The 23,117-nt window shown below is 58.0% G+C and overlaps 1 protein-coding gene across 1 annotated transcript in view; it reads left to right on the top strand.

Annotated features, from left to right (window-relative positions):
* The window catches only part of rreb1a (ras responsive element binding protein 1a), a gene marked incomplete at both ends in the record, with an annotated part of 53,474 nt that overhangs the window by 18,564 nt on the left and 11,793 nt on the right, over positions 1-23,117 (top strand). Inside the window, 8 exons of the mRNA XM_079576287.1 lie at positions 616-1,265; positions 4,229-5,052; positions 6,909-7,087; positions 7,703-7,867; positions 8,793-8,951; positions 20,776-20,922; positions 20,988-21,121; positions 22,772-23,117. The exon at positions 22,772-23,117 is cut by the window's right edge and continues 255 nt beyond it. Coding sequence (XP_079432413.1) covers positions 616-1,265; positions 4,229-5,052; positions 6,909-7,087; positions 7,703-7,867; positions 8,793-8,951; positions 20,776-20,922; positions 20,988-21,121; positions 22,772-23,117 — 2,604 coding nt within the window. The remainder of the gene's footprint in view (positions 1-615; positions 1,266-4,228; positions 5,053-6,908; positions 7,088-7,702; positions 7,868-8,792; positions 8,952-20,775; positions 20,923-20,987; positions 21,122-22,771) is intronic.

Genomic DNA, 23,117 nt, shown 5'->3' with positions numbered 1-23,117 from the left:
AAAATGTGATAAAAATTGGACAAAAAAGCGACAAAAAAGCGACAAAAAAGACAAAAAAATGACCAAAAAAATGACAAAAAATGACAGAAATGTAAAAAAAATAGACAAAAATTTGACCAAAAAATGACAAAAAATGGATAAAAATGTGACAAAAATTAAATAAAAAAATGGACAAAAATTTGACAAAAAATGACAAAAAAATGACAAAAAATGACTAAATGGATAAAAATGTGACAAAAATTAAATAAAAAATTGACAAAAATTAAATAAAAAAAATGATAAAAATTTGACCAAAAAATGACAAAAAATTGACCAAAAATGACAAATTGGATTGAATACCTAACAAAAAAATGATGGAAAAACAATCTGTTGACGTGAGGAAAAAGATCCTCTCGGTTCAGGAGTTAAGAGGTTAATATGACGATGATCTTCTGTTAAGCAGACACATGTTCTTCCTCACATCAGTAAAAATATTTGTTCCACAGATTTATTTCAATTATTTCCAGATTATATTTTGTAGTGAAAAAATATAAAATGAGGAAAATGAGTCAAAATAAGTAGGACTGAAGTGGAAGGAGCTGTGGTTAAGTCACTGATGTAAATGTCTCTCCTCAGGCTCCGCCCAGAGGCCGCCGCTGAAGCCCCGCCCACAGCCGGCCGCTCGCTGCGGTCTGGCCTCGACTCCGCCCCCTCCGCAGCCCGCCTCCCTGGGCTGCATTAGCCCCTCCCTCCCCCCGCCCACCCCCCTGTTTAAGTCTCTCTCTCAGACCGACCCCGAGTCTCCGTCTCCGTCTGTGACTCCGCCCTCCGTGTCCCCCCCTGACGGCGCCGCCCTGCCCCACACCTCCCTCTCCCCGGACGACTCGGCGGCGCTCCGTAAGCCCCGCCCCCAGCCCAAAGGCTCGTTCTCCTGCCGCTTCTGCGCGCAGGCGTTCCCGCACTCGGCGCTGCTGCAGTCGCACCTGCGCTCGCACCTGGGCGTGGTCCCGCATCAGTGCAACATCTGCGAGTACGTGGCGCCCGACAAGGCCACGCTGATCCGCCACCTGCGCACGCACAGCGGCGAGCGGCCGTACGTGTGCCGCGTCTGCCATTACCCCTTCACCGTCAAGGCCAACTGCGAACGCCACCTGAGGAAGAAGCACAACAAGACGTCCCGCAAGGACATCGAGAAGAACATCAAGTACGTCACGTCCACGGCCACCAACAACATCACTGCGGCGCTGACGGCGGCGGCGGCGAACGTGGCCAAGACCCAGGCTGAGGTGAGGAACACGCACACGCTACACACGCTACACACGCTACACACGCAAACAGATCAAGTACGTCACGTCCACGGCCACCAACAACATCACTGCGGCGCTGACGGCGGCGGCGGCCAATGTGGCCAAGACCCAGGCTGAGGTGAGGAACACGCTGTGCACATGCTACACACGCTACACACGCTACACACGCTACACACGCTACACACGCACACAGATCAAGTACGTCACGTCCACGGCCACCAACAACATCACGGCGGCGCTGACGGCGGCGGCGGCTAATGTGGCCAAGACCCAGGCTGAGGTGAGGAGCACGAACACGCTATGCACACGCTACACACGCACACAGACCCAGGCCGAGGTGAGAACACGAGCACGCTATGCACACGCTACACACGCTACACACGCAAACAGGCCAAGACTCAGGCTGAGGTGAGGACACGCACACGCTACACACGCTGCACACGCTACACACGCAAACAGACAAAGACTCAGGCTGAGGTGAGGAGCACGAACACGCTATGCACACGCTATGCACACGCTACACACGCTACACACGCTACACACGCAAACAGGCCAAGACCCAGGCCGAGGTCAGGAACACGCACACGCTACACCAGTGGTTTCGCTCGGGATCATTTCTCTCCTTCATTTTGAAGGACAGGGTTGAAAAAAATCCGTCATGAGCAATTTTTATCCTTCATGAATAATCTCTCATAAGCGTTTTTTTTTTAAGTATATATATATATATGCTGCATATTATTTATGTTAGTAAACATGTGAGATTGCAGGATAAATGGAGCTGAACTAAACCTGATCTGAACAGTCACGGTACATTTTGCAACAGAAATGTGAATAAACTCGTGAGTAAAAGTCTCAGAGGAGGAAGTCACCTGCTCATCAATATCAGGCTCAGATTACGCTCAGACAAATGTAAACTGGAGCTTATTATTTGCTTTTTTTTTCAATTTTAACGGAATGTAAGAAACGGTGGGTGAACGGGACAGTGTTTACCAGTTCCATCACTGCACAACGCGCTGCCGCTATGCACACGGGGGGGTTAAGAGAGAGAGAGGGGGGGGGACATAGATGAGCTCGTCCTGAGACTTACGTGAGAAGAGCGCTCCATATTATTAGCCTTTAACCACGTTTGCATCGTGGTTTTCTTCCCCGTGTTGTTGTTAGCGCCTGGGTCAGGAAAGTTAGCGAGCGAGGCAGTGAAACAACTTGTAAGACGCGGTGTGAAACTTTAGAGAGAGAGAGAGAGAGCCCCGCGTGCTCTGAAAAACAGCAGAGCTGCGTCTTTATTTTCGTTAAGGCTTGATTTTCAATCCTTCATAATGACGGACGGCCTTTGAAATTTTCCGTCAAAGTAAAAAATATTCCGTAAATGACGGAGAATTTTCGGTTAATGTGACCTCTGCGCTACACACGCATTTTTTGCCCAATTTTTCCAAAATGATTCCCTATTTTCCCCACATTCCTTATTTAGATCCAGTATGCCCTATTATCTTTTTTTTCCATATTTTTCTTACTATTTTTTTTCTCTTTGTTTTGTTAATTTTCCCCAATTTCCCATCTATTTTTCTTTTTACACTATGTTTTTCCCCATTTTTTTTTCTTACATTTACTCCCAATTTTTCCCTTTTTTTACCCAATTTTCCCCCTCACTTTTCCCACATTTCTTCTTTAGATCCAAGTTATGTTTGCCCTATTATTATTTTCTCTTTCAAGAACATCGAGTACAAAAAGGCCAAGACTTAAGACGCTAACGCTAGCATCACGCGCGCGCGTCGCTAACGACATCACGGCCGAGACACGAGTCAAACCTCTGGAGATTCTCTATGAAAACAACAGTGGACCCAAAACAGGGCCCTGTGGGAAACCGCGCTCAGCAGAATATATGGATCATCATTGAAGTCTCATTCGCCATATTCAGTCAAAATGGCGCCCCCTAGTGTCGTTCTCCCAGACTCACTACCAGACTGGTCCTCTCTCTTTTCTCTGATGTGTTATTAGCGTGTTATTACTGTGTTATTACTGTGTTTGTCTGTTTTTTTAAACCATTTTTTTTATTTGTTTTGTTAATTTTCCCCAATTTCCCGTCTAGTTTTCTTTCTACACTGTTTTTCCCCAATTTTTTTTCTTACATTTACTAAATTTTTCCCTTTTTTTGCCCAATTTTCCACCTCATTTTTTCCAAAATTATTCCCTATTTTTCCCACATTTCTTATTTAGATCCAAGTTATGTTTGCCCTATTATTATCTTTTTTTCCTTTCTTTTTTTTTTAAACTAATTTTCCCCAATTTCCCGTCTAGTTTTCTTTTTACACTATGTTTTTCCCCAATTTTTTTAGTTATATTTCCCCCATTTTGTCCCTTTTTTCCCCCATTTTGTCCCTTTTTCCCCCATTTTGTCCCTTTTTTCCCCATTTTGTCCCTTTTTTCCCCATTTTGTCCCTTTTCCCCCCATTTTGTCCCTTTTCCCCCCCCATTTTGTCCCTTTTTCCCCCCCATTTTGTCCCTTTTCCCCCCCATTTAGTCCCTTTTTCCCCCATTTTGTCCCTTTTTTCCCCCATTTTGTCCCTTTTTTCCCCCATTTTGTCCCTTTTTCCCCCATTTTGTCCCTTTTTCCCCCATTTTGTCCCTTTTTCCCCCCATTTTGTCCCTTTTTCCCCCCATTTTGTCCCTTTTCCCCCATTTTGTCCCTTTTTCCCCCCATTTTGTCCCTTTTTCCCCCCATTTTGTCCCTTTTTTCCCCCATTTTCCCCCCATGAGGTAAATGATCTTCCACATAGTTTTGTTTTCTGGGTCTGTTTATTTTTAAAGTTCTTATAAAGTTCGTTTCTTCTTCACCCTCACGTCCTCAGATTCCCGCCGGCCCCTCGGAGGCGGAGCTTATCCAGGCGCGCCTCGACTCCATTAGCGTGTTATTAGCGTGTTATTTCCGTGTTTGTCTGTTGCAGGAGGCCGACGCCGTGTGCCGTTTCTGCGGAGACGACCTGAAGTCGTACCGTTCCCTGCAGATCCACCTGAGGGCGCACTCGGGCTGCCAGAGGAAGCCGTTCGAGTGTCGTCGCTGCGGCGCCGCTTTCCTCGCCAAACGTAACTGCATCCACCATCTTCTGAAGCAGCACCCGGAGATCCAGGAGCGGGACATCGACGCCCACATCCACACGCTGCAGCCGGCCAGCGCTAACGGGGCTAATGCTACAGGGGCTAATGCTACTGGGGCTAATGCTACGGGGGCTACAGGGGCTAATGCTACAGCGGCGCTCGCCTCCACTCGCGCGCTGAACGGCGTGAAGGCGGAGCCCGGTTTCCCCGCCGATCTGGACCAGCCGCTGGACTTCTCGGCGAAGTCTCGCGGCGCCGTGAAGCTGGAGTTCTGCGACGCGGCGGCGGCGGCGAGCGACGAGCCCATCGACCTGTCGGTGCCGAGCAAACGCCCGCGCCGCGAGGAGCCCGAGGTCAAGCAGGAGCGCGAGGACAAGGCGGCGCCCGTCCTCACCTGCTTCCTGCCTAACCCCGCCCCCTCCGGCCCCAGCCCCGCCCCTTCCTGTCTGCGGGCGGCGCGGCTGAAGCCCCTGCTGCCGAAGCCGGCGGCGAGCGCCGAGCTGCCGCCGCTCGCCTCCATCGCTCAGATCATCAGCTCCGTCTCCACGGCGACAGACCTGCTGCGGCGGGAGGCGGTCGGCGCGACGACGACGGCGGCGGCCGGGGGAGGGGCCACGGAGGCGAGGGCGGAGCCAGAGAAGGAGACGACGCACGACGACGAGGACGCGGCGAGGTCAGAGTCGAAAACCAGATCAGCAGCAAGTCACGTTTCTGCTTTTTAACGTTTAGCACAAAACAAACATGAAAGAATCAAAGTTATTCACAAATAAACGACAGCACATTTACGCAGAAAACTAGAGCTGGAACCGATAACCGATATCAGGGATCGGAAAATGAAAGTATCGAAAGCAAGAACTGACAAATATCTAGTTTTGCTGCTGTTGTTTCAAGTCAATTTCTTAAAAATGTTTCCCAATTTTTATTTTCTTTTTGCCCCATTCTCCATTTTTTGTTTGTTTTTTTTTCCTTTTTTTTCTAATTTTCCAAATTTGTTGCTCATTTTTTATTATCACACACACAAGTACTGCAATATCAATACTACTGATACTATGGTACTGCTGCTACTACTACTACAGAGGCACATGCTCACACACACAGGTACATGTTTTAATTTCCCCAAAAAAAATTCTCCAAAATGTCCAAAAATTCCCAAAACGTTTTCCAAACATTTCCACTTTTTTTTTTTTTTTTTCAAAATGTAAAAAAAAAAAATCAACAAATTTTCAAAAAAAATTCAAAAATGTTTTTAAACATTTCCAATAGAAAAAAATCCAAAATGTTCAAAATATGTTAAAATTGTACAACGTTTTCCAAACATTTCCATTTTTTACATATTTTTTCTCAATATTTTTCAAAAAAATTCAACAAAATAATAAAAAAAATGTCAAAAATTTCCCAAAACGTTTTCCAAGCATTTCCATTTTTTTTAATTGTTTTTTCAAAATGTAAAAAAAAAAAAATCAACAAATTAAAAAAAAAAAATCAGAATTGTTTAAAAGACATTTCCAAAAAAAAGCAAAACTTTTCCAAAATGTTAAAAAAAATAATTCCCAAAACGTTACATTTCCATTTTTTTTTTTTTTTTCAAAAAATTTTAGTTTTCAAAAACATTTAAAAAATGTTTTGTAAGTGTTCCAAAAATGTTTCCAAAAATTTCCAAAATGTTTTAAAACAATTCCAATAAAAAAAATCCAAAATGTGTTAAAAATTTACAATAACGTTTTCCAAACATTTCAATTTTTTTTTTTCAAAACTACTACAGAGGCACATGCTCATACACACAGGTACTGCAATACCAATACTACTACTACTACTAGCACTTCTTATTTTTTCTAATTTTCCAAATTTCATTTTTGCAAATTTTTTATTATTCATATTTTCCCAAATTTTTCTCTATGTTTACGCTTTTTCCTTTTCATTTCTAAATGACAAATATTTTAGCATCGGTATCAAAAAGGAATCGGTATCGAAAACCGAGTATCGTTAAAGTGCTGGTATCGGCCCGATCGAAATGTCATTTATTAAAGTGAGGATATTAGATTTAAAGCCACAATGTGTGAAAATGTTCTTTAACCTCTTAACTCCCGCCCTTTTCTCCAGTTCAGCTTTACCCAAATCTTGTAGGCACCACCTCATTTTTTTGTCAAATTCTTATCACTTTTTAGTCTCCATTTTTTGTCAAATTTTGTCATTTTTTTGTAAATTTTTTGTAAATTTTTTGTCACTTTTTCGTCACTTTTTTTTGTCAAATTTTTGTCGTTTTTTTGTACATAAAAAAAAAAAATTGGCACTTTTTCGTCAATTTTTTCTCACTTTTTTGTGACATTTTCATCCTTGTTTTCGTCTCAGTTTTGTTCCTGTTTTCACACCTTTTCTCCAGAAGCTTTTGGATTGGGGTAAAGCTGGAGAAAATGTGCTCGGTTCAGGTGGGAGTTAAGGGGTTGAAGTGAATCATGGCCGTGTGTCTCCTCCCGGGTGAAGGTTCAGATGTTCGTCTGGACGGGGCTGTAACGCGTCTCTCTGAAACAGGAAGCGGCCTCGGAAGAAGCCGGTGGCGAAGGCGGCGGCGGAGCTGGAGTCGGGCGCCGACCTCGCCAGCGTGGAAAAGATGTTGGCCAACACCGACGCCAACAAGTTCAGCCCGTACCTGCAGAGCGCGCAGGCGGCCACGCCCACTCAGAGCAGCGTCGCCGCGGTAACCAAGAAAGGTACGAGGCCGAGCGAAGACGCACGAAAGACCGTGACATGTTGGAGGACATTTTACAAACTTTTCCAAACATTTACAAAATGTTTTATAACATTTCCAATAAAAAAAAAAAATGTCTTAACTAATTTTCAAAAAAATATTTCAAAATGTTAAAAAAACGTTTTCCAAACATTTCCATTTCTTTATTTATTCAAAAAAATGTCAAAAATGTTTCAAAAATTTCCAAAATGTTTTAAAACATTTTCAATAAAAAAAATCCCAAATGTTCAAAATATGTCAAAGATTTACAATAATGTTTTCCAAACATTTCAAATCTTTTTACATATTTTGTCTACATTTTTTTTTTTTAATGCAACAAACTTTTTTTTTAAAACGTTTTCCAAGCATTTCCATTTTTTTAAACTTTTTTTTTTCAAAATATAAAAAAACCCAACTAATTTTCAATAAAAAACAAATTCCACATTTTTCAAAAAATGTCAATGTTTTCAAAATGTTCAAAAAAAGAAATTCTCTAAATGTTTCCAAACTTTTACTACTTGGTAAAGAGAGTCTCCTTGCTCGTTGTTTGGAGTATCCCTAACCCTGCTGACCTGCTGTTCTCCCGTCTCTCCTGCAGATGGCGCTGATGAGAAGCCGGCGCCGCGAGACGAGCCCAAACCGACGCCTCCAAAGGGGAAGAAAAACGCTTATTCAAACTCAGCCCAGAAGATGACCTGCCCTTTCTGCCCCCGAGTGTTTCCCTGGGCCTCGTCCCTGCAGAGGCACATGCTCACACACACAGGTACTACTACTACTACTACTACTACTACTACTACTACTGCAGTACTACTGATACTACTGATACTACTACTGCAGAGGCACATGCTCACGCACACAGGTACTGCAGTACTACTACTACTACTACAGTACTACTACTACTGCTACTACTGATACTACTGCAGAGGCACATGCTCACGCATACAGGTACTACTACTACTGCAGTACTACAGATACTACTGCTACTACTGCAGAGGCACATGCTCACACACACAGGTACTACTACTACTACTGCAGTACTACAGTACTACAGTACTACAGTACTACTGCAGAGGCACATGCTCACACACACAGGTACTACTACTACTACTAATACTACAGTACTACAGTACTACTGATACTACTACTGCAGAGGCACATGCTCACACACACAGGTACTACTACTACTACTACTACTGCAGTACTACTACTGCTACTACTGCAGAGGCACATGCTCACACACACAGGTACTGCAGTACTACTACTACTACTACTACTACTACTGCAGAGGCACATGCTCACGCACACAGGTACTACTACTACTACTACAGTACTACAGTACTACAGTACTACAGTACTACTGCAGAGGCACATGCTCACCCACACAGGTACTGCAGTACTACTGATACTACAGTACTACTGATACTACTGATACTACTACTGCAGAGGCACATGCTCACACACACAGGTACTACTACTACTACTACTACTGCAGTACTACAGTACTACTACTACTACTGCAGAGGCACATGCTCACACACACAGGTACTACTACTACTACTACTACTGCAGTACTACAGTACTACTACTACTACTGCAGAGGCACATGCTCACACACACAGGTACTGCAGTACTACTACTACTACAGATACTCCTGCTGCTTCATGAGAGCTCCTGTGTTTCGTCTCCAGGGCAGAAGCCGTTCCCTTGCCCCAAATGCGACGCCTTCTTCTCCACCAAGTCCAACTGTGAGCGCCACCTGCTGCGCAAACACGGCGTCACCAACAGGACGCTGCGGCGCAACGGGGGCGTGGCCAAGAAGGACGAGGACGGCGAGCACGAGAGCGCAGGTACAGGCGAGAGCGCAGGTACAGGCGAGAGCGGGGCAGGTACAGGCGAGAGCGGGGCAGGTACAGGCGAGAGCGGGGCAGGTACGGGCGAGAGCGGGGCAGGTACAGGCGAGAGCGCAGGTACAGGCGAGAGCGGGGCAGGTACAGGCGAGAGCGGGGCAGGTACAGGCGAGAGCGGGGCAGGTACAGGCGAGAGCGGGGCAGGTACAGGCGAGAGCGGGGCAGGTACAGGCGAGAGCGGGGCAGGTACGGGCGAGAGCGGGGCAGGTACAGGTGAGAGCGGGGCAGGTACAGGCGAGAGCGGGGCAGGTACAGGCGAGAGCGGGGCAGGTACAGGCGAGAGCGCAGGTACAGGCGAGAGCGCAGGTACAGGCGAGAGCGCAGGTACAGGCGAGAGCGCAGGTACAGGCGAGAGCGGGGCAGGTACGGGCGAGAGCGGGGCAGGTACGGGCGAGAGCGGGGCAGGTACAGGCGAGAGCGGGGCAGGTACAGGCGAGAGCGGGGCTGGTACAGGCGAGAGCGGGGCAGGTACAGGCGAGAGCGGGGCAGGAGCGAGAGCGGGGCAGGTACAGGCGAGAGCGCAGGTACAGGCGAGAGCGGGGCAGGTACAGGCGAGAGCGGGGCAGGTACAGGCGAGAGCGGGGCAGGTACAGGCGAGAGCGGGGCAGGTACAGGCGAGAGCGGGGCCGGTACAGGCGAGAGCGGGGCAGGTACAGGCGAGACCGGGGCCGGTACAGGCGAGAGCGGGGCAGGTACAGGCGAGAGCGGGGCAGGTACAGGCGAGAGCGGGGCAGGTACAGGCGAGAGCGGGGCAGGTACAGGCGAGAGCGCAGGTACAGGCGAGAGCGGGGCAGGTACAGGCGAGAGCGGGGCAGGTACAGGCGAGAGCGGGGCAGGTACAGGCGAGAGCGGGGCCGGTACGGGCGAGAGCGCAGGTACAGGCGAGAGCGGGGCAGGTACAGGCGAGAGCGGGGCAGGTACAGGCGAGAGCGGGGCAGGTACAGGCGAGAGCGGGGCCGGTACAGGCGAGAGCGGGGCAGGTACAGGCGAGAGCGGAGCAGGTACAGGCGAGAGCGGGGCAGGTACAGGCGAGAGCGGGGCAGGTACAGGCGAGAGCGGGGCAGGTACAGGCGAGAGCGGGGCCGGTACAGGCGAGAGCGGGGCAGGTACAGGCGAGAGCGGGGCAGGAGCGAGAGCGGGGCAGGTACAGGCGAGAGCGCAGGTACAGGCGAGAGCGGGGCAGGTACAGGCGAGAGCGGGGCAGGTACAGGCGAGAGCGGGGCAGGTACAGGCGAGAGCGGGGCTGGTACAGGCGAGAGCGGGGCCGGTACAGGCGAGAGCGGGGCAGGTACAGGCGAGAGCGGGGCAGGTACAGGCGAGAGCGGGGCAGGTACAGGCGAGAGCGGGGCAGGTACAGGCGAGACCGGGGCCGGTACAGGCGAGAGCGCAGGTACAGGCGAGAGCGGGGCAGGTACAGGCGAGAGCGGGGCCGGTACAGGCGAGAGCGCAGGTACAGGCGAGAGCGGGGCAGGTACGGGCGAGAGCGGGGCAGGTACAGGCGAGAGCGGGGCAGGTACAGGCGAGAGCGGGGCAGGTACAGGCGAGAGCGGGGCAGGTACAGGCGAGAGCGGGGCAGGTACAGGCGAGAGCGGGGCAGGTACAGGCGAGAGCGGGGCAGGTACAGGCGAGAGCGGGGCCGGTACAGGCGAGAGCGCAGGTACAGGCGAGAGCGGGGCAGGTACAGGCGAGAGCGCAGGTACAGGCGAGAGCGCAGGTACAGGCGAGAGCGGGGCAGGTACAGGCGAGAGCGGGGCTGGTACAGGCGAGAGCGGGGCAGGTACAGGCGAGAGCGGGGCAGGTACAGGCGAGAGCGGGGCAGGAGCGAGAGCGGGGCAGGTACAGGCGAGAGCGCAGGTACAGGCGAGAGCGGGGCAGGTACAGGCGAGAGCGGGGCAGGTACAGGCGAGAGCGGGGCAGGTACAGGCGAGAGCGGGGCAGGTACAGGCGAGAGCGGGGCCGGTACAGGCGAGAGCGGGGCAGGTACAGGCGAGACCGGGGCCGGTACAGGCGAGAGCGGGGCAGGTACAGGCGAGAGCGGGGCAGGTACAGGCGAGAGCGGGGCAGGTACAGGCGAGAGCGGGGCAGGTACAGGCGAGAGCGCAGGTACAGGCGAGAGCGCAGGTACAGGCGAGAGCGGGGCAGGTACAGGCGAGAGCGGGGCAGGTACAGGCGAGAGCGGGGCAGGAGCGAGAGCGGGGCAGGTACAGGCGAGAGCGGGGCAGGTACAGGCGAGAGCGGGGCAGGTACAGGCGAGAGCGGGGCAGGTACAGGCGAGAGCGGGGCCGGTACGGGCGAGAGCGCAGGTACAGGCGAGAGCGGGGCAGGTACAGGCGAGAGCGGGGCAGGTACAGGCGAGAGCGGGGCAGGTACAGGCGAGAGCGGGGCAGGTACAGGCGAGAGCGGGGCCGGTACAGGCGAGAGCGGGGCAGGTACAGGCGAGAGCGGGGCAGGTACAGGCGAGAGCGGGGCAGGTACAGGCGAGAGCGGGGCAGGTACAGGCGAGAGCGGGGCAGGTACAGGCGAGAGCGGGGCCGGTACAGGCGAGAGCGGGGCAGGTACAGGCGAGAGCGGGGCAGGAGCGAGAGCGGGGCAGGTACAGGCGAGAGCGCAGGTACAGGCGAGAGCGGGGCAGGTACAGGCGAGAGCGGGGCAGGTACAGGCGAGAGCGGGGCAGGTACAGGCGAGAGCGGGGCTGGTACAGGCGAGAGCGGGGCCGGTACAGGCGAGAGCGGGGCAGGTACAGGCGAGAGCGGGGCAGGTACAGGCGAGAGCGGGGCAGGTACAGGCGAGAGCGGGGCAGGTACAGGCGAGACCGGGGCCGGTACAGGCGAGAGCGCAGGTACAGGCGAGAGCGGGGCAGGTACAGGCGAGAGCGGGGCCGGTACAGGCGAGAGCGCAGGTACAGGCGAGAGCGGGGCAGGTACGGGCGAGAGCGGGGCAGGTACAGGCGAGAGCGGGGCAGGTACAGGCGAGAGCGGGGCAGGTACAGGCGAGAGCGGGGCAGGTACAGGCGAGAGCGGGGCAGGTACAGGCGAGAGCGGGGCAGGTACAGGCGAGAGCGGGGCAGGTACAGGCGAGAGCGCAGGTACAGGCGAGAGCGCAGGTACAGGCGAGAGCGCAGGTACAGGCGAGAGCGGGGCAGGTACAGGCGAGAGCGGGGCAGGTACAGGCGAGAGCGGGGCCGGTACAGGCGAGAGCGGGGCCGGTACAGGCGAGAGCGGGGCAGGTACAGGCGAGACCGGGGCCGGTACAGGCGAGAGCGCAGGTACAGGCGAGAGCGGGGCCGGTACAGGCGAGAGCGGGGCAGGTACAGGCGAGAGCGGGGCAGGTACAGGCGAGAGCGGGGCAGGTACAGGCGAGAGCGGGGCAGGTACAGGCGAGAGCGGGGCAGGTACAGGCGAGAGCGGGGCTGGTACAGGCGAGAGCGGGGCAGGTACAGGCGAGAGCGGGGCTGGTACAGGCGAGAGCGGGGCAGGTACAGGCGAGAGCGGGGCAGGTACAGGCGAGAGCGGGGCAGGTACAGGCGAGAGCGGGGCAGGTACAGGCGAGAGCGGGGCTGGTACAGGCGAGAGCGGGGCAGGTACAGGCGAGAGCGGGGCAGGTACAGGCGAGAGCGGGGCAGGTACAGGCGAGAGCGGGGCAGGTACAGGCGAGAGCGGGGCTGGTACAGGCGAGAGCGGGGCAGGTACAGGCGAGAGCGGGGCAGGTACAGGCGAGAGCGGGGCAGGTACGGGCGAGAGCGGGGCAGGTACAGGCGAGAGCGGGGCAGGTACAGGCGAGAGCGGGGCAGGTACAGGCGAGACCGGGGCAGGTACAGGCGAGAGCGGGGCCGGTACAGGCGAGAGCGGGGCCGGTACAGGCGAGAGCGGGGCAGGTACAGGCGAGAGCGGGGCAGGTACAGGCGAGAGCGCAGGTACAGGCGAGAGCGGGGCAGGTACAGGCGAGAGCGGGGCAGGTACAGGCGAGAGCGGGGCAGGTACAGGCGAGAGCGGGGCGGTACAGGCGAGAGCGCAGGTACAGGCGAGAGCGGGGCAGGTACAGGCGAGAGCGGGGCAGGTGCAGGCGAGAGCGGGGCAGGTACAGGCGAGACCGGGGCCGGTACAGGCGAGAGCGCAGGTACAGGCGAGAGCGGGGCAGGTACAGGCGAGAGCGGGGCAGGTACAGGCGAGAGCGGGGCCGGTACAGGCGAGAGCGCAGGTACAGGCGAGAGCGGGGCTGGTACGGGCGAGAGCGCAGGTACAGGCGAGAGCGGGGCTGGTACGGGCGAGAGCGGGGCAGGTACGGGCGAGAGCGGGGCAGGTACAGGCGAGAGCGGGGCAGGTACAGGCGAGAGCGGGGCAGGTACAGGCGAGACCGGGGCCGGTACAGGCGAGAGCGCAGGTACAGGCGAGAGCGGGGCAGGTACAGGCGAGAGCGGGGCAGGTACAGGCGAGAGCGGGGCAGGTACAGGCGAGAGCGGGGCAGGTACAGGCGAGAGCGGGGCAGGTACAGGCGAGAGCGGGCAGGTACAGGCGAGAGCGGGGCCAGGTACAGGCGAGAGCGGGGCAGGTACGGGCGAGAGCGGGGCAGGTACAGGCGAGAGCGCAGGTACAGGCGAGAGCGCAGGTACAGGCGAGAGCGGGGCAGGTACAGGCGAGAGCGGGGCAGGTACAGGCGAGAGCGGGGCAGGTACAGGCGAGAGCGGGGCAGGTACAGGCGAGAGCGGGGCAGGTACAGGCGAGAGCGCAGGTACAGGCGAGAGCGCAGGTACAGGCGAGAGCGGGGCAGGTACAGGCGAGAGCGGGGCAGGTACAGGCGAGAGCGCAGGTACAGGCGAGAGCGCAGGTACAGGCGAGAGCGGGGCCGGTACAGGCGAGAGCGCAGGTACAGGCGAGAGCGGGGCAGGTACAGGCGAGAGCGGGGCAGGTACAGGCGAGAGCGGGGCAGGTACAGGCGAGAGCGGGGCAGGTACGGGCGAGAGCGGGGCAGGTGCAGGCGAGAGCGGGGCAGGTACAGGCGAGAGCGGGGCAGGTACAGGCGAGAGCGCAGGTACAGGCGAGAGCGGGGCAGGTACAGGCGAGAGCGGGGCAGGTACAGGCGAGAGCGGGGCAGGTACAGGCGAGAGCGGGGCAGGTACAGGCGAGAGCGCAGGTACAGGCGAGAGCGCAGGTACAGGCGAGAGCGGGGCAGGTACAGGCGAGAGCGGGGCAGGTACAGGCGAGAGCGCAGGTACAGGCGAGAGCGCAGGTACAGGCGAGAGCGGGGCAGGTACAGGCGAGAGCGGGGCAGGTACAGGCGAGAGCGGGGCAGGTACGGGCGAGAGCGGGGGCAGGTACAGGCGAGAGCGGGGCAGGTACGGGCGAGAGCGGGGCAGGTACAGGCGAGAGCGGGGCAGGTACAGGCGAGAGCGGGGCAGGTACAGGCGAGAGCGGGGCAGGTACAGGCGAGAGCGGGGCAGGTACAGGCGAGAGCGGGGCCGTACAGGCGAGAGCGCAGGTACAGGCGAGAGCGGGGCAGGTACAGGCGAGAGCGCAGGTACAGGCGAGAGCGCAGGTACAGGCGAGAGCGGGGCAGGTACAGGCGAGAGCGGGGCTGGTACAGGCGAGAGCGGGGCAGGTACAGGCGAGAGCGGGGCAGGTACAGGCGAGAGCGGGGCAGGTACAGGCGAGAGCGGGGCAGGTAACAGGCGAGAGCGGAGCAGGTACAGGCGAGAGCGGGGCAGGAGCGAGAGCGGGGCAGGTACAGGCGAGAGCGGGGCAGGTACAGGCGAGAGCGGGGCAGGAGCGAGAGCGGGGCAGGTACAGGCGAGAGCGGGGCAGGTACAGGCGAGAGCGGGGCAGGTACAGGCGAGAGCGGGGCAGGTACAGGCGGAGAGCGGGGCAGGAGCGAGAGCGGGGCAGGTACAGGCGAGAGCGGGGCAGGTACAGGCGAGAGCGGGGCAGGTACAGGCGAGAGCGGGGCAGGTACAGGCGAGAGCGGGGCCGGTACAGGCGAGAGCGGGGCAGGTACAGGCGAGAGCGGGGCAGGTACAGGCGAGAGCGGGGCAGGTACGGGCGAGAGCGGGGCAGGTACAGGCGAGAGCGGGGCCGGTACAGGCGAGAGCGCAGGTACAGGCGAGAGCGGGGCAGGTACAGGCGAGAGCGGGGCAGGTACAGGCGAGAGCGGGGCAGGTACAGGCGAGAGCGGGGCAGGTACAGGCGAGAGCGGGGCAGGTACAGGCGAGAGCGGGGCAGGTACGGGCGAGAGCGGGGCAGGTACAGGCGAGAGCGGGGCAGGTACAGGCGAGAGCGGGGCAGGTACAGGCGAGAGCGGGGCAGGTACAGGCGAGAGCGGGGCCGGTACAGGCGAGAGCGGGGCAGGTACAGGCGAGAGCGCAGGTACAGGCGAGAGCGCAGGTACAGGCGAGAGCGGGGCAGGAGCGGGCGAGAGCGGGGCAGGTACAGGCGAGAGCGGGGCAGGTACGGGCGAGAGCGGGGCAGGTACAGGCGAGAGCGGGGCTGGTACAGGCGAGAGCGGGGCAGGTGCAGGCGAGAGCGGGGCAGGTACAGGCGAGAGCGGGGCAGGTACAGGCGAGACCGGGGCCGGTACAGGCGAGAGCGCAGGTACAGGCGAGAGCGCAGGTACAGGCGAGAGCGCAGGTACAGGCGAGAGCGGGGCAGGTACAGGCGAGAGCGGGGCAGGTACAGGCGAGAGCGGGGCAGGTACGGGCGAGAGCGGGGCAGGTACAGGCGAGAGCGGGGCAGGTACAGGCGAGAGCGGGGCAGGAGCGGGCGAGAGCGGGGCAGGAGCAGGCGAGAGCGGGGCAGGTACAGGCGAGAGCGGGGCAGGTACAGGCGAGAGCGGGGCCGGTACAGGCGAGAGCGGGGCAGGTACAGGCGAGAGCGCAGGTACAGGCGAGAGCGCAGGTACAGGCGAGAGCGCAGGTACAGGCGAGAGCGGGGCAGGAGCGGGCGAGAGCGGGGCAGGTACAGGCGAGAGCGGGGCAGGTACAGGCGAGAGCGGGGCAGGAGCGGGCGAGAGCGGGGCAGGTACAGGCGAGAGCGGGGCAGGTACAGGCGAGAGCGGGGCAGGTACAGGCGAGAGCGGGGCCGGTACAGGCGAGAGCGGGGCTGGTACAGGCGAGAGCGGGGCAGGTACAGGCGAGAGCGCAGGTACAGGCGAGAGCGGGGCAGGAGCGGGCGAGAGCGGGGCCGGTACAGGCGAGAGCGGGGCAGGTACAGGCGAGAGCGCAGGTACAGGCGAGAGCGGGGCAGGTACAGGCGAGAGCGGGGCAGGTACAGGCGAGAGCGGGGCAGGTACAGGCGAGAGCGCAGGTACAGGCGAGAGCGGGGCAGGAGCAGGCGAGAGCGGGGCAGGTACAGGCGAGAGCGGGGCAGGTACAGGCGAGAGCGGGGCAGGTACAGGCGAGAGCGCAGGTACAGGCGAGAGCGCAGGTACAGGCGAGAGCGGGGCAGGTACAGGCGAGAGCGGGGCAGGAGCGGGCGAGAGCGGGGCAGGTACAGGGCGAGAGCACAGGTACAGGCGAGAGCGGGGCCGGTACAGGCGAGAGGGCAGGTACAGGCGAGAGCGGGGCAGGTACAGGCGAGAGCGGGGCAGGAGCAGGCGAGAGCGGGGCAGGTACAGGCGAGAGCACAGGTACAGGCGAGAGCGGGGCAGGTACAGGCGAGAGGGCAGGTACAGGCGAGAGCGGGGCAGGTACAGGCGAGAGCGGGGCAGGAGCAGGCGAGAGCGGGCAGGTACAGGCGAGAGCGGGGCAGGTACAGGCGAGAGCGGGGCAGGTACAGGCGAGAGCGGGGCAGGTACAGGCGAGAGCGGGGCAGGTACAGGCGAGAGCGGGGCAGGTACAGGCGAGAGCGCAGGTACAGGCGAGAGCGCAGGTACAGGCGAGAGCGGGGCAGGTACAGGCGAGAGCGGGGGCAGGTACAGGCGAGAGCGGGGCAGGTACAGGCGAGAGCGGGGCAGGTACAGGCGAGAGCGGGGCAGGTACAGGCGAGAGCGGGGCTGGTACAGGCGAGAGCGGGGCAGGTACAGGCGAGAGCGGGGCTGGTACAGGCGAGAGCGGGGCAGGTACAGGCGAGAGCGGGGCAGGTACAGGCGAGAGCGGGGCAGGTACAGGCGAGAGCGGGGCAGGTACAGGCGAGAGCGGGGCAGGTACAGGCGAGAGCGGGGCAGGTACAGGCGAGAGCGGGGCAGGTACAGGCGAGAGCGGGGCCGGTACAGGCGAGAGCGGGGCAGGTACAGGCGAGAGCGGGGCCGGTACAGGCGAGAGCGGGGCCGGTACAGGCGAGAGCGGGGCAGGTACAGGCGAGAGCGGGGCAGGTACAGGCGAGAGCGGGGCAGGTACAGGCGAGAGCGGGGCAGGTACAGGCGAGAGCGGGGCAGGTACAGGCGAGAGCGGGGCAGGAGCGGGCGAGAGCGGGGCAGGTACAGGCGAGAGCGGGGCAGGTACAGGCGAGAGCGGGCAGGTACAGGCGAGAGCGGGGCAGGTACAGGCGAGAGCGGGGCAGGTACAGGCGAGAGCGGGCCGGTACAGGCGAGAGCGCAGGTACAGGCGAGAGCGGGGCAGGTACAGGCGAGAGCGGGGCAGGTACAGGCGAGAGCGCAGGTACAGGCGAGAGCGGGGCAGGTACAGGCGAGAGCGGGCAGGTGCAGGCGAGAGCGGGGCAGGTACAGGCGAGAGCGGGCAGGTACAGGCGAGAGCGGGGCAGGAGCGGGCGAGAGCGGGGCAGGTACAGGCGAGAGCGGGGCCGTACAGGCGAGAGCGCAGGTACAGGCGAGAGCGGGGCAGGTACAGGCGAGAGCGGGGCAGGTGCAGGCGAGAGCGGGGCAGGTACAGGCGAGAGCGCAGGTACAGGCGAGAGCGGGGCAGGTACAGGCGAGAGCGGCAGGTACAGGCGAGAGCGGGGCAGGTACAGGCGAGAGCGGGGCAGGTACAGGCGAGAGCGCAGGTACAGGCGAGAGCGGGGCTGGTACAGGCGAGAGCGCAGGTACAGGCGAGAGCGGGGCAGGGTACAGGCGAGAGCGGGGCAGGTACAGGCGAGAGCGGGGCCGGTACAAGGCGAGAGCGCAGGTACAGGCGAGAGCGGGGCAGGTACAGGCGAGAGCGGGGGCAGGAGCAGGCGAGAGCGGGGCAGGTACAGGCGAGAGCGCAGGTACAGGCGAGAGCGGGGCAGGTACAGGCGAGAGCGGGGCCGGTACAGGCGAGAGCGGGGCCGGTACAGGCGAGAGCGCAGGTACAGGCGAGAGCGGGGCAGGTACAGGCGAGAGCGGGGCAGGTGCAGGCGAGAGCGGGGCAGGTACAGGCGAGAGCGCAGGTACAGGCGAGAGCGGGGCAGGTACAGGCGAGAGCGGGGCCGGTACAGGCGAGAGCGGGGCCGGTACAGGCGAGAGCGGGGCCGGTACAGGCGAGAGCGGGGCAGGTACAGGCGAGAGCGGGGCAGGAGCGGGCGAGAGCGGGGCAGGTGCAGGCGAGAGCGGGGCAGGTGCAGGCGAGAGCGGGGCAGGTACAGGCGAGAGCGCAGGTACAGGCGAGAGCGGGGCAGGTACAGGCGAGAGCGGGGCCGGTACAGGCGAGAGCGGGGCCGGTACAGGCGAGAGCGGGGCAGGTACAGGCGAGAGCGGGGCAGGAGCGGGCGAGAGCGGGGCAGGTACAGGCGAGAGCGGGGCAGGTACAGGCGAGAGCGGGGGCAGGTACAGGCGAGAGCGGGGCAGGTGCAGGCGAGAGCGGGGCAGGTACAGGCGAGAGCGCAGGTACAGGCGAGAGCGGGGCAGGTACAGGCGAGAGCGGGGCAGGTACAGGCGAGAGCGGGGCCGGTACAGGCGAGAGCGGGGCCGGTACAGGCGAGAGCGCAGGTACAGGCGAGAGCGGGGCAGGTACAGGCGAGAGCGGGGCAGGTACAGGTGAGAGCGGGGCAGGAGCGGGCGAGAGCGGGGCAGGTACAGGCGAGAGCGGGGCCGGTACAGGCGAGAGCGGGGCAGGTACAGGCGAGAGCGGAGCAGGTACAGGCGAGAGTGGGGCAGGTACAGGCGAGAGCGGGGCAGGTACAGGCGAGAGCGGGGCAGGTACAGGCGAGAGCGGGGCAGGTACAGGCGAGAGCGGGGCAGGTACAGGCGAGAGCGGGGCAGGTACAGGCGAGAGCGGGGCAGGTACAGGCGAGAGCGGGGCAGGTACAGGCGAGAGCGCAGGTACAGGCGAGAGCGGGGCAGGTACAGGCGAGAGCGGGGCAGGTACAGGCGAGAGCGGAGCAGGTACAGGCGAGAGCGGGGCAGGTACAGGCGAGAGCGGGGCAGGTACAGGCGAGAGCGGGGCAGGTACAGGCGAGAGCGGGGCAGGTACGGGCGAGAGCGCAGGTACAGGCGAGAGCGGGGCAGGTACAGGCGAGAGCGGGGCCGGTACAGGCGAGAGCGCAGGTACAGGCGAGAGCGGGGCAGGTACAGGCGAGAGCGGGGCAGGTACAGGCGAGAGCGGGGCAGGTACAGGCGAGAGCGGGGCAGGTACAGGCGAGAGCGGGGCAGGTGCAGGCGAGAGCGGGGCAGGTACAGGCGAGAGCGGGGCAGGTACAGGCGAGAGCGCAGGTACAGGCGAGAGCGGGGCAGGTACAGGCGAGAGCGGGGCAGGTACAGGCGAGAGCGGGGCAGGTACAGGCGAGAGCGGGGCAGGTACAGGCGAGAGCGGGGCAGGTACAGGCGAGAGCGGGGCAGGTACAGGCGAGAGCGGGGCCGGTACAGGCGAGAGCGGGGCAGGTACAGGCGAGAGCGCAGGTACAGGCGAGAGCGGGGCAGGTACAGGCGAGAGCGGGGCAGGTACAGGCGAGAGCGGGGCAGGTACAGGCGAGAGCGGGGCAGGTACAGGCGAGAGCGGGGCAGGTACAGGCGAGAGCGGGGCCGGTACAGGCGAGAGCGGGGCAGGTACGGGCGAGAGCGCAGGTACAGGCGAGAGCGGGGCAGGTACAGGCGAGAGCGGGGCCGGTACAGGCGAGAGCGCAGGTACAGGCGAGAGCGGGGCAGGTACAGGCGAGAGCGGGGCAGGTACAGGCGAGAGCGGGGCAGGTACAGGCGAGAGCGGGGCCGGTACAGGCGAGAGCGGGGCAGGTACAGGCGAGAGCGGGGCAGGTACAGGCGAGAGCGGGGCAGGTACAGGCGAGAGCGGGGCAGGTGCAGGCGAGAGCGGGGCAGGTACAGGCGAGAGCGGGGCAGGTGAGGGGCAGGAGCGGGGCAGGTACAGGCGAGAGCGGGGCAGGTGAGGGGCAGGAGCGGGGCAGGAGCGGGGCTAAACCAGGGCAAAACCAGGACAATAACAGGACAAAACCAGGACAAAACCAGGACAAAACCAGGACAAAACCAGGACAAAACCAGGACAAAACCAGGACAAAACCAGGACAAAACCAGGACAAAACCAGGACAAAACCAGGACAAAACCAGGGCCGGAGCAGGATAAGACCAGGGCAAAATCAGGACAAAACCAGGACAATAACAGGACAAAACCAGGGCAAAACCAGGACAAAACCAGGACAAAACCAGGACAAAACCAGGACAAAACCAGGACAAAACCAGGGCAAAACCAGGGCAAAACCAGGGCAAAACCAGGGCAAAACCAGGACAATAACAGGACAATAACAGGACAATAACAGGACAATAACAGGGCAAAACCAGGGCAAAACCAGGACAATAACAGGACAATAACAGGACAATAACAGGACAATAACAGGGCAAAACCAGGGCAAAACCAGGGCCGGAGCGGGATTTAACTGAGCGAATCACTTCTGAACTGGTTTTTCTGTTTCAGAGTCTCAGTCCGAGGCGGAGCCGTCTCAGGTCGAAACTGACCCAAAAAACGCAGAGATGAGCCCCGGCCCCAACTCCTCCCCTGTCCAATCAGAGCACCAGGGGGAGGAGCCTTCTTCAGAAAACCCCGCCCACAGCCCAGAGCACGGTAAACATCTGAGAGGATTTGTGAAACCATGAACCGTTCAGAGCTAAAGCTGTTTGACTTTTCAGACTCTGCTCCGTCTGAAGTGGCTTCTGCGTCTCAGAGCGAGGCCTCGGAGCCGCCACAGGAGGCGCCAGAGAGCAGCAGCAGCAGCAGCAGCAGCAGCAGCAGCTCCTCGGAGAAGATGAGCGGCGCCACAAAGGTACGACTTCAGTAATCTGTCTACACTGCGCTCCAAATTATTAAGCAAATTTGATTTTTGTGTCCAAAAGGTAAAAATGATGAAACTCATGGATGGTGTCGTGTCTCGGGCTCTTTGAATCACTGACATTAACCTCAGTCTGGGATGATTAGATTTCAGGTTAAGCCCAGTTAAGGGAAAAACTACTGAAAAAGGATGTTCCACTTTATTATGCAGATCATCATTTTCAAGCAATATGGGAAAGAAAAAGGGTCTTTCTGCTGATGAAAAGTGTGAAATAGTTGATTGTCTTGGTCTAGGTGTGAAAACCTTCGATATTTCATGAAAGATTAAGCGTAATCATCAAACTGAGAAGAGATTTGTGGATGATTCAGACACACTGGGGTTTGTGCAGATAAAGGCACATTATGGACTGTTTCTGCCAGACAAATACATCAGATTAAGAGAACAGCTGCTACAAAGCCGACCCTCCAGAGGCTGCAGTTGTGCATAAACCTTCTATCCGGGCCTCCCCTAAACTGTTCATTGAAGCTGAAGCAGAAACGGCTGCAGTGGCTCAGAAATACATGAAGACTCATTTTCAAACAGTCTTGTTCACTGATGAGTGCTGTGTAACCCTGGATGGTCAAATCAATGGAGTAGTAGATAGTTGGTGAATGACCACAATGTCCCAACAAGGCTGTGACGTCAGTAAGGAGGGGGCGGAGTCATGTTTTGGGCCAGAATCATGGTGAGAGAGCTGGTCGGCCCCTTTAGGCCCTTTTAGGCTCCCTGAAGGTGTGAAAATGACCTCTTTCTGACTGACCACTGTCTTCTATGCTACAAAAAGAAGAGCCGTGCTTTCCCGAACAAAATCATCTTCATCATGACAACGCACCATGTCCTGCTGTAAAGAAAACCTCTGCATCACTGGCTGCTATGGGCATAAAAGGAGAGAAACTCATGATGTGGACCCCCTCCTCCCCTGACCTCAGCCCTATTGAGAACCTTTGGAGCCTCAAGTAAAACTTCTCTGAGGGTGGGAGGCAGTTTTCATCCAAACAGCAGCTCTGGGAGGTTATTCTAACATCCTGCAAAGAAATCCAAGCAGAAAAACTCACAATTTTAATGGATTTAAGAATTTTGAAGCTGCTTCACACAAGGGCTCCTTTGGTAAAATATAACTTGACCTGTTAATATGTTTTTGATTGAAATAGCTTTTGATTTCAGTAAATATGACCTCCTAATGCTACAAATACAACAAATGACCATTTTTAGTTAATTACAAGCTTTAACATGTATTGAAACGACGAGTTGCAGAATAATTTGGAACAGTAGATTTTGAGGTTTTTACTATATTTATTATTGAAAAAAATACTTTTATCACTGGGAGATTTTTTCAACCACATTTAAATGATCCTCGACCAGTTAAAGACTTGAATATTATGCTGACTCTCATTTGAGTCGACAATTTAGAAAATCTAATTTGGAACGCGGTGTAAACTCTATTCTAATTTAGTCACAGTGTAGCATCAATAGTCTGACATGATATTTACACTAGCATTGTTATTTGCACGATAGGTTAAAAATACACGTGCGCAGTATATTTCCTGTACTTCAGTAAGTATTTATGAAGTAGCATTACTCTTAAATATTGTGGTTTGCTTCCAGGCGGAGAGCAGCGCTGACGATGACGACTGCCACAGCAACAAGAGCCTGGACCTGAACTTCGGCCGGAAACTCATCGACTTCAAGCTCGGCGCTGCCCCCGGTGGCTCCTCGCAGGACGAACACGCTAACGACGCTAACGACGCTAACGACGGCAGCGACGGCAGCGACGCTAACCCCGACAAACCGGAGTTCAAACACGTGTGTCGCGTCTGCCACAAGAGCTTCCGCTACGGCACCACGCTGGCGCGGCACGAGAAGGCCCACGACGGCGAGGAGGCGGAGCCGGCGGGCGAGGAGGCGGAGCCGGCGAGCGAGGACGAGAAGGCGGAGGATAAAGCGGAGGAGG

The sequence above is a fragment of the Gobius niger genome, assembly GCF_951799975.1.
Source record: "Gobius niger genome assembly, chromosome: 18".
Classification (NCBI taxonomy): domain Eukaryota; kingdom Metazoa; phylum Chordata; class Actinopteri; order Gobiiformes; family Gobiidae; genus Gobius; species Gobius niger.
The sequence above is the reverse complement of the archived record's forward strand: the minus strand, read 5'-3'. Positions and strand labels throughout refer to the sequence as shown.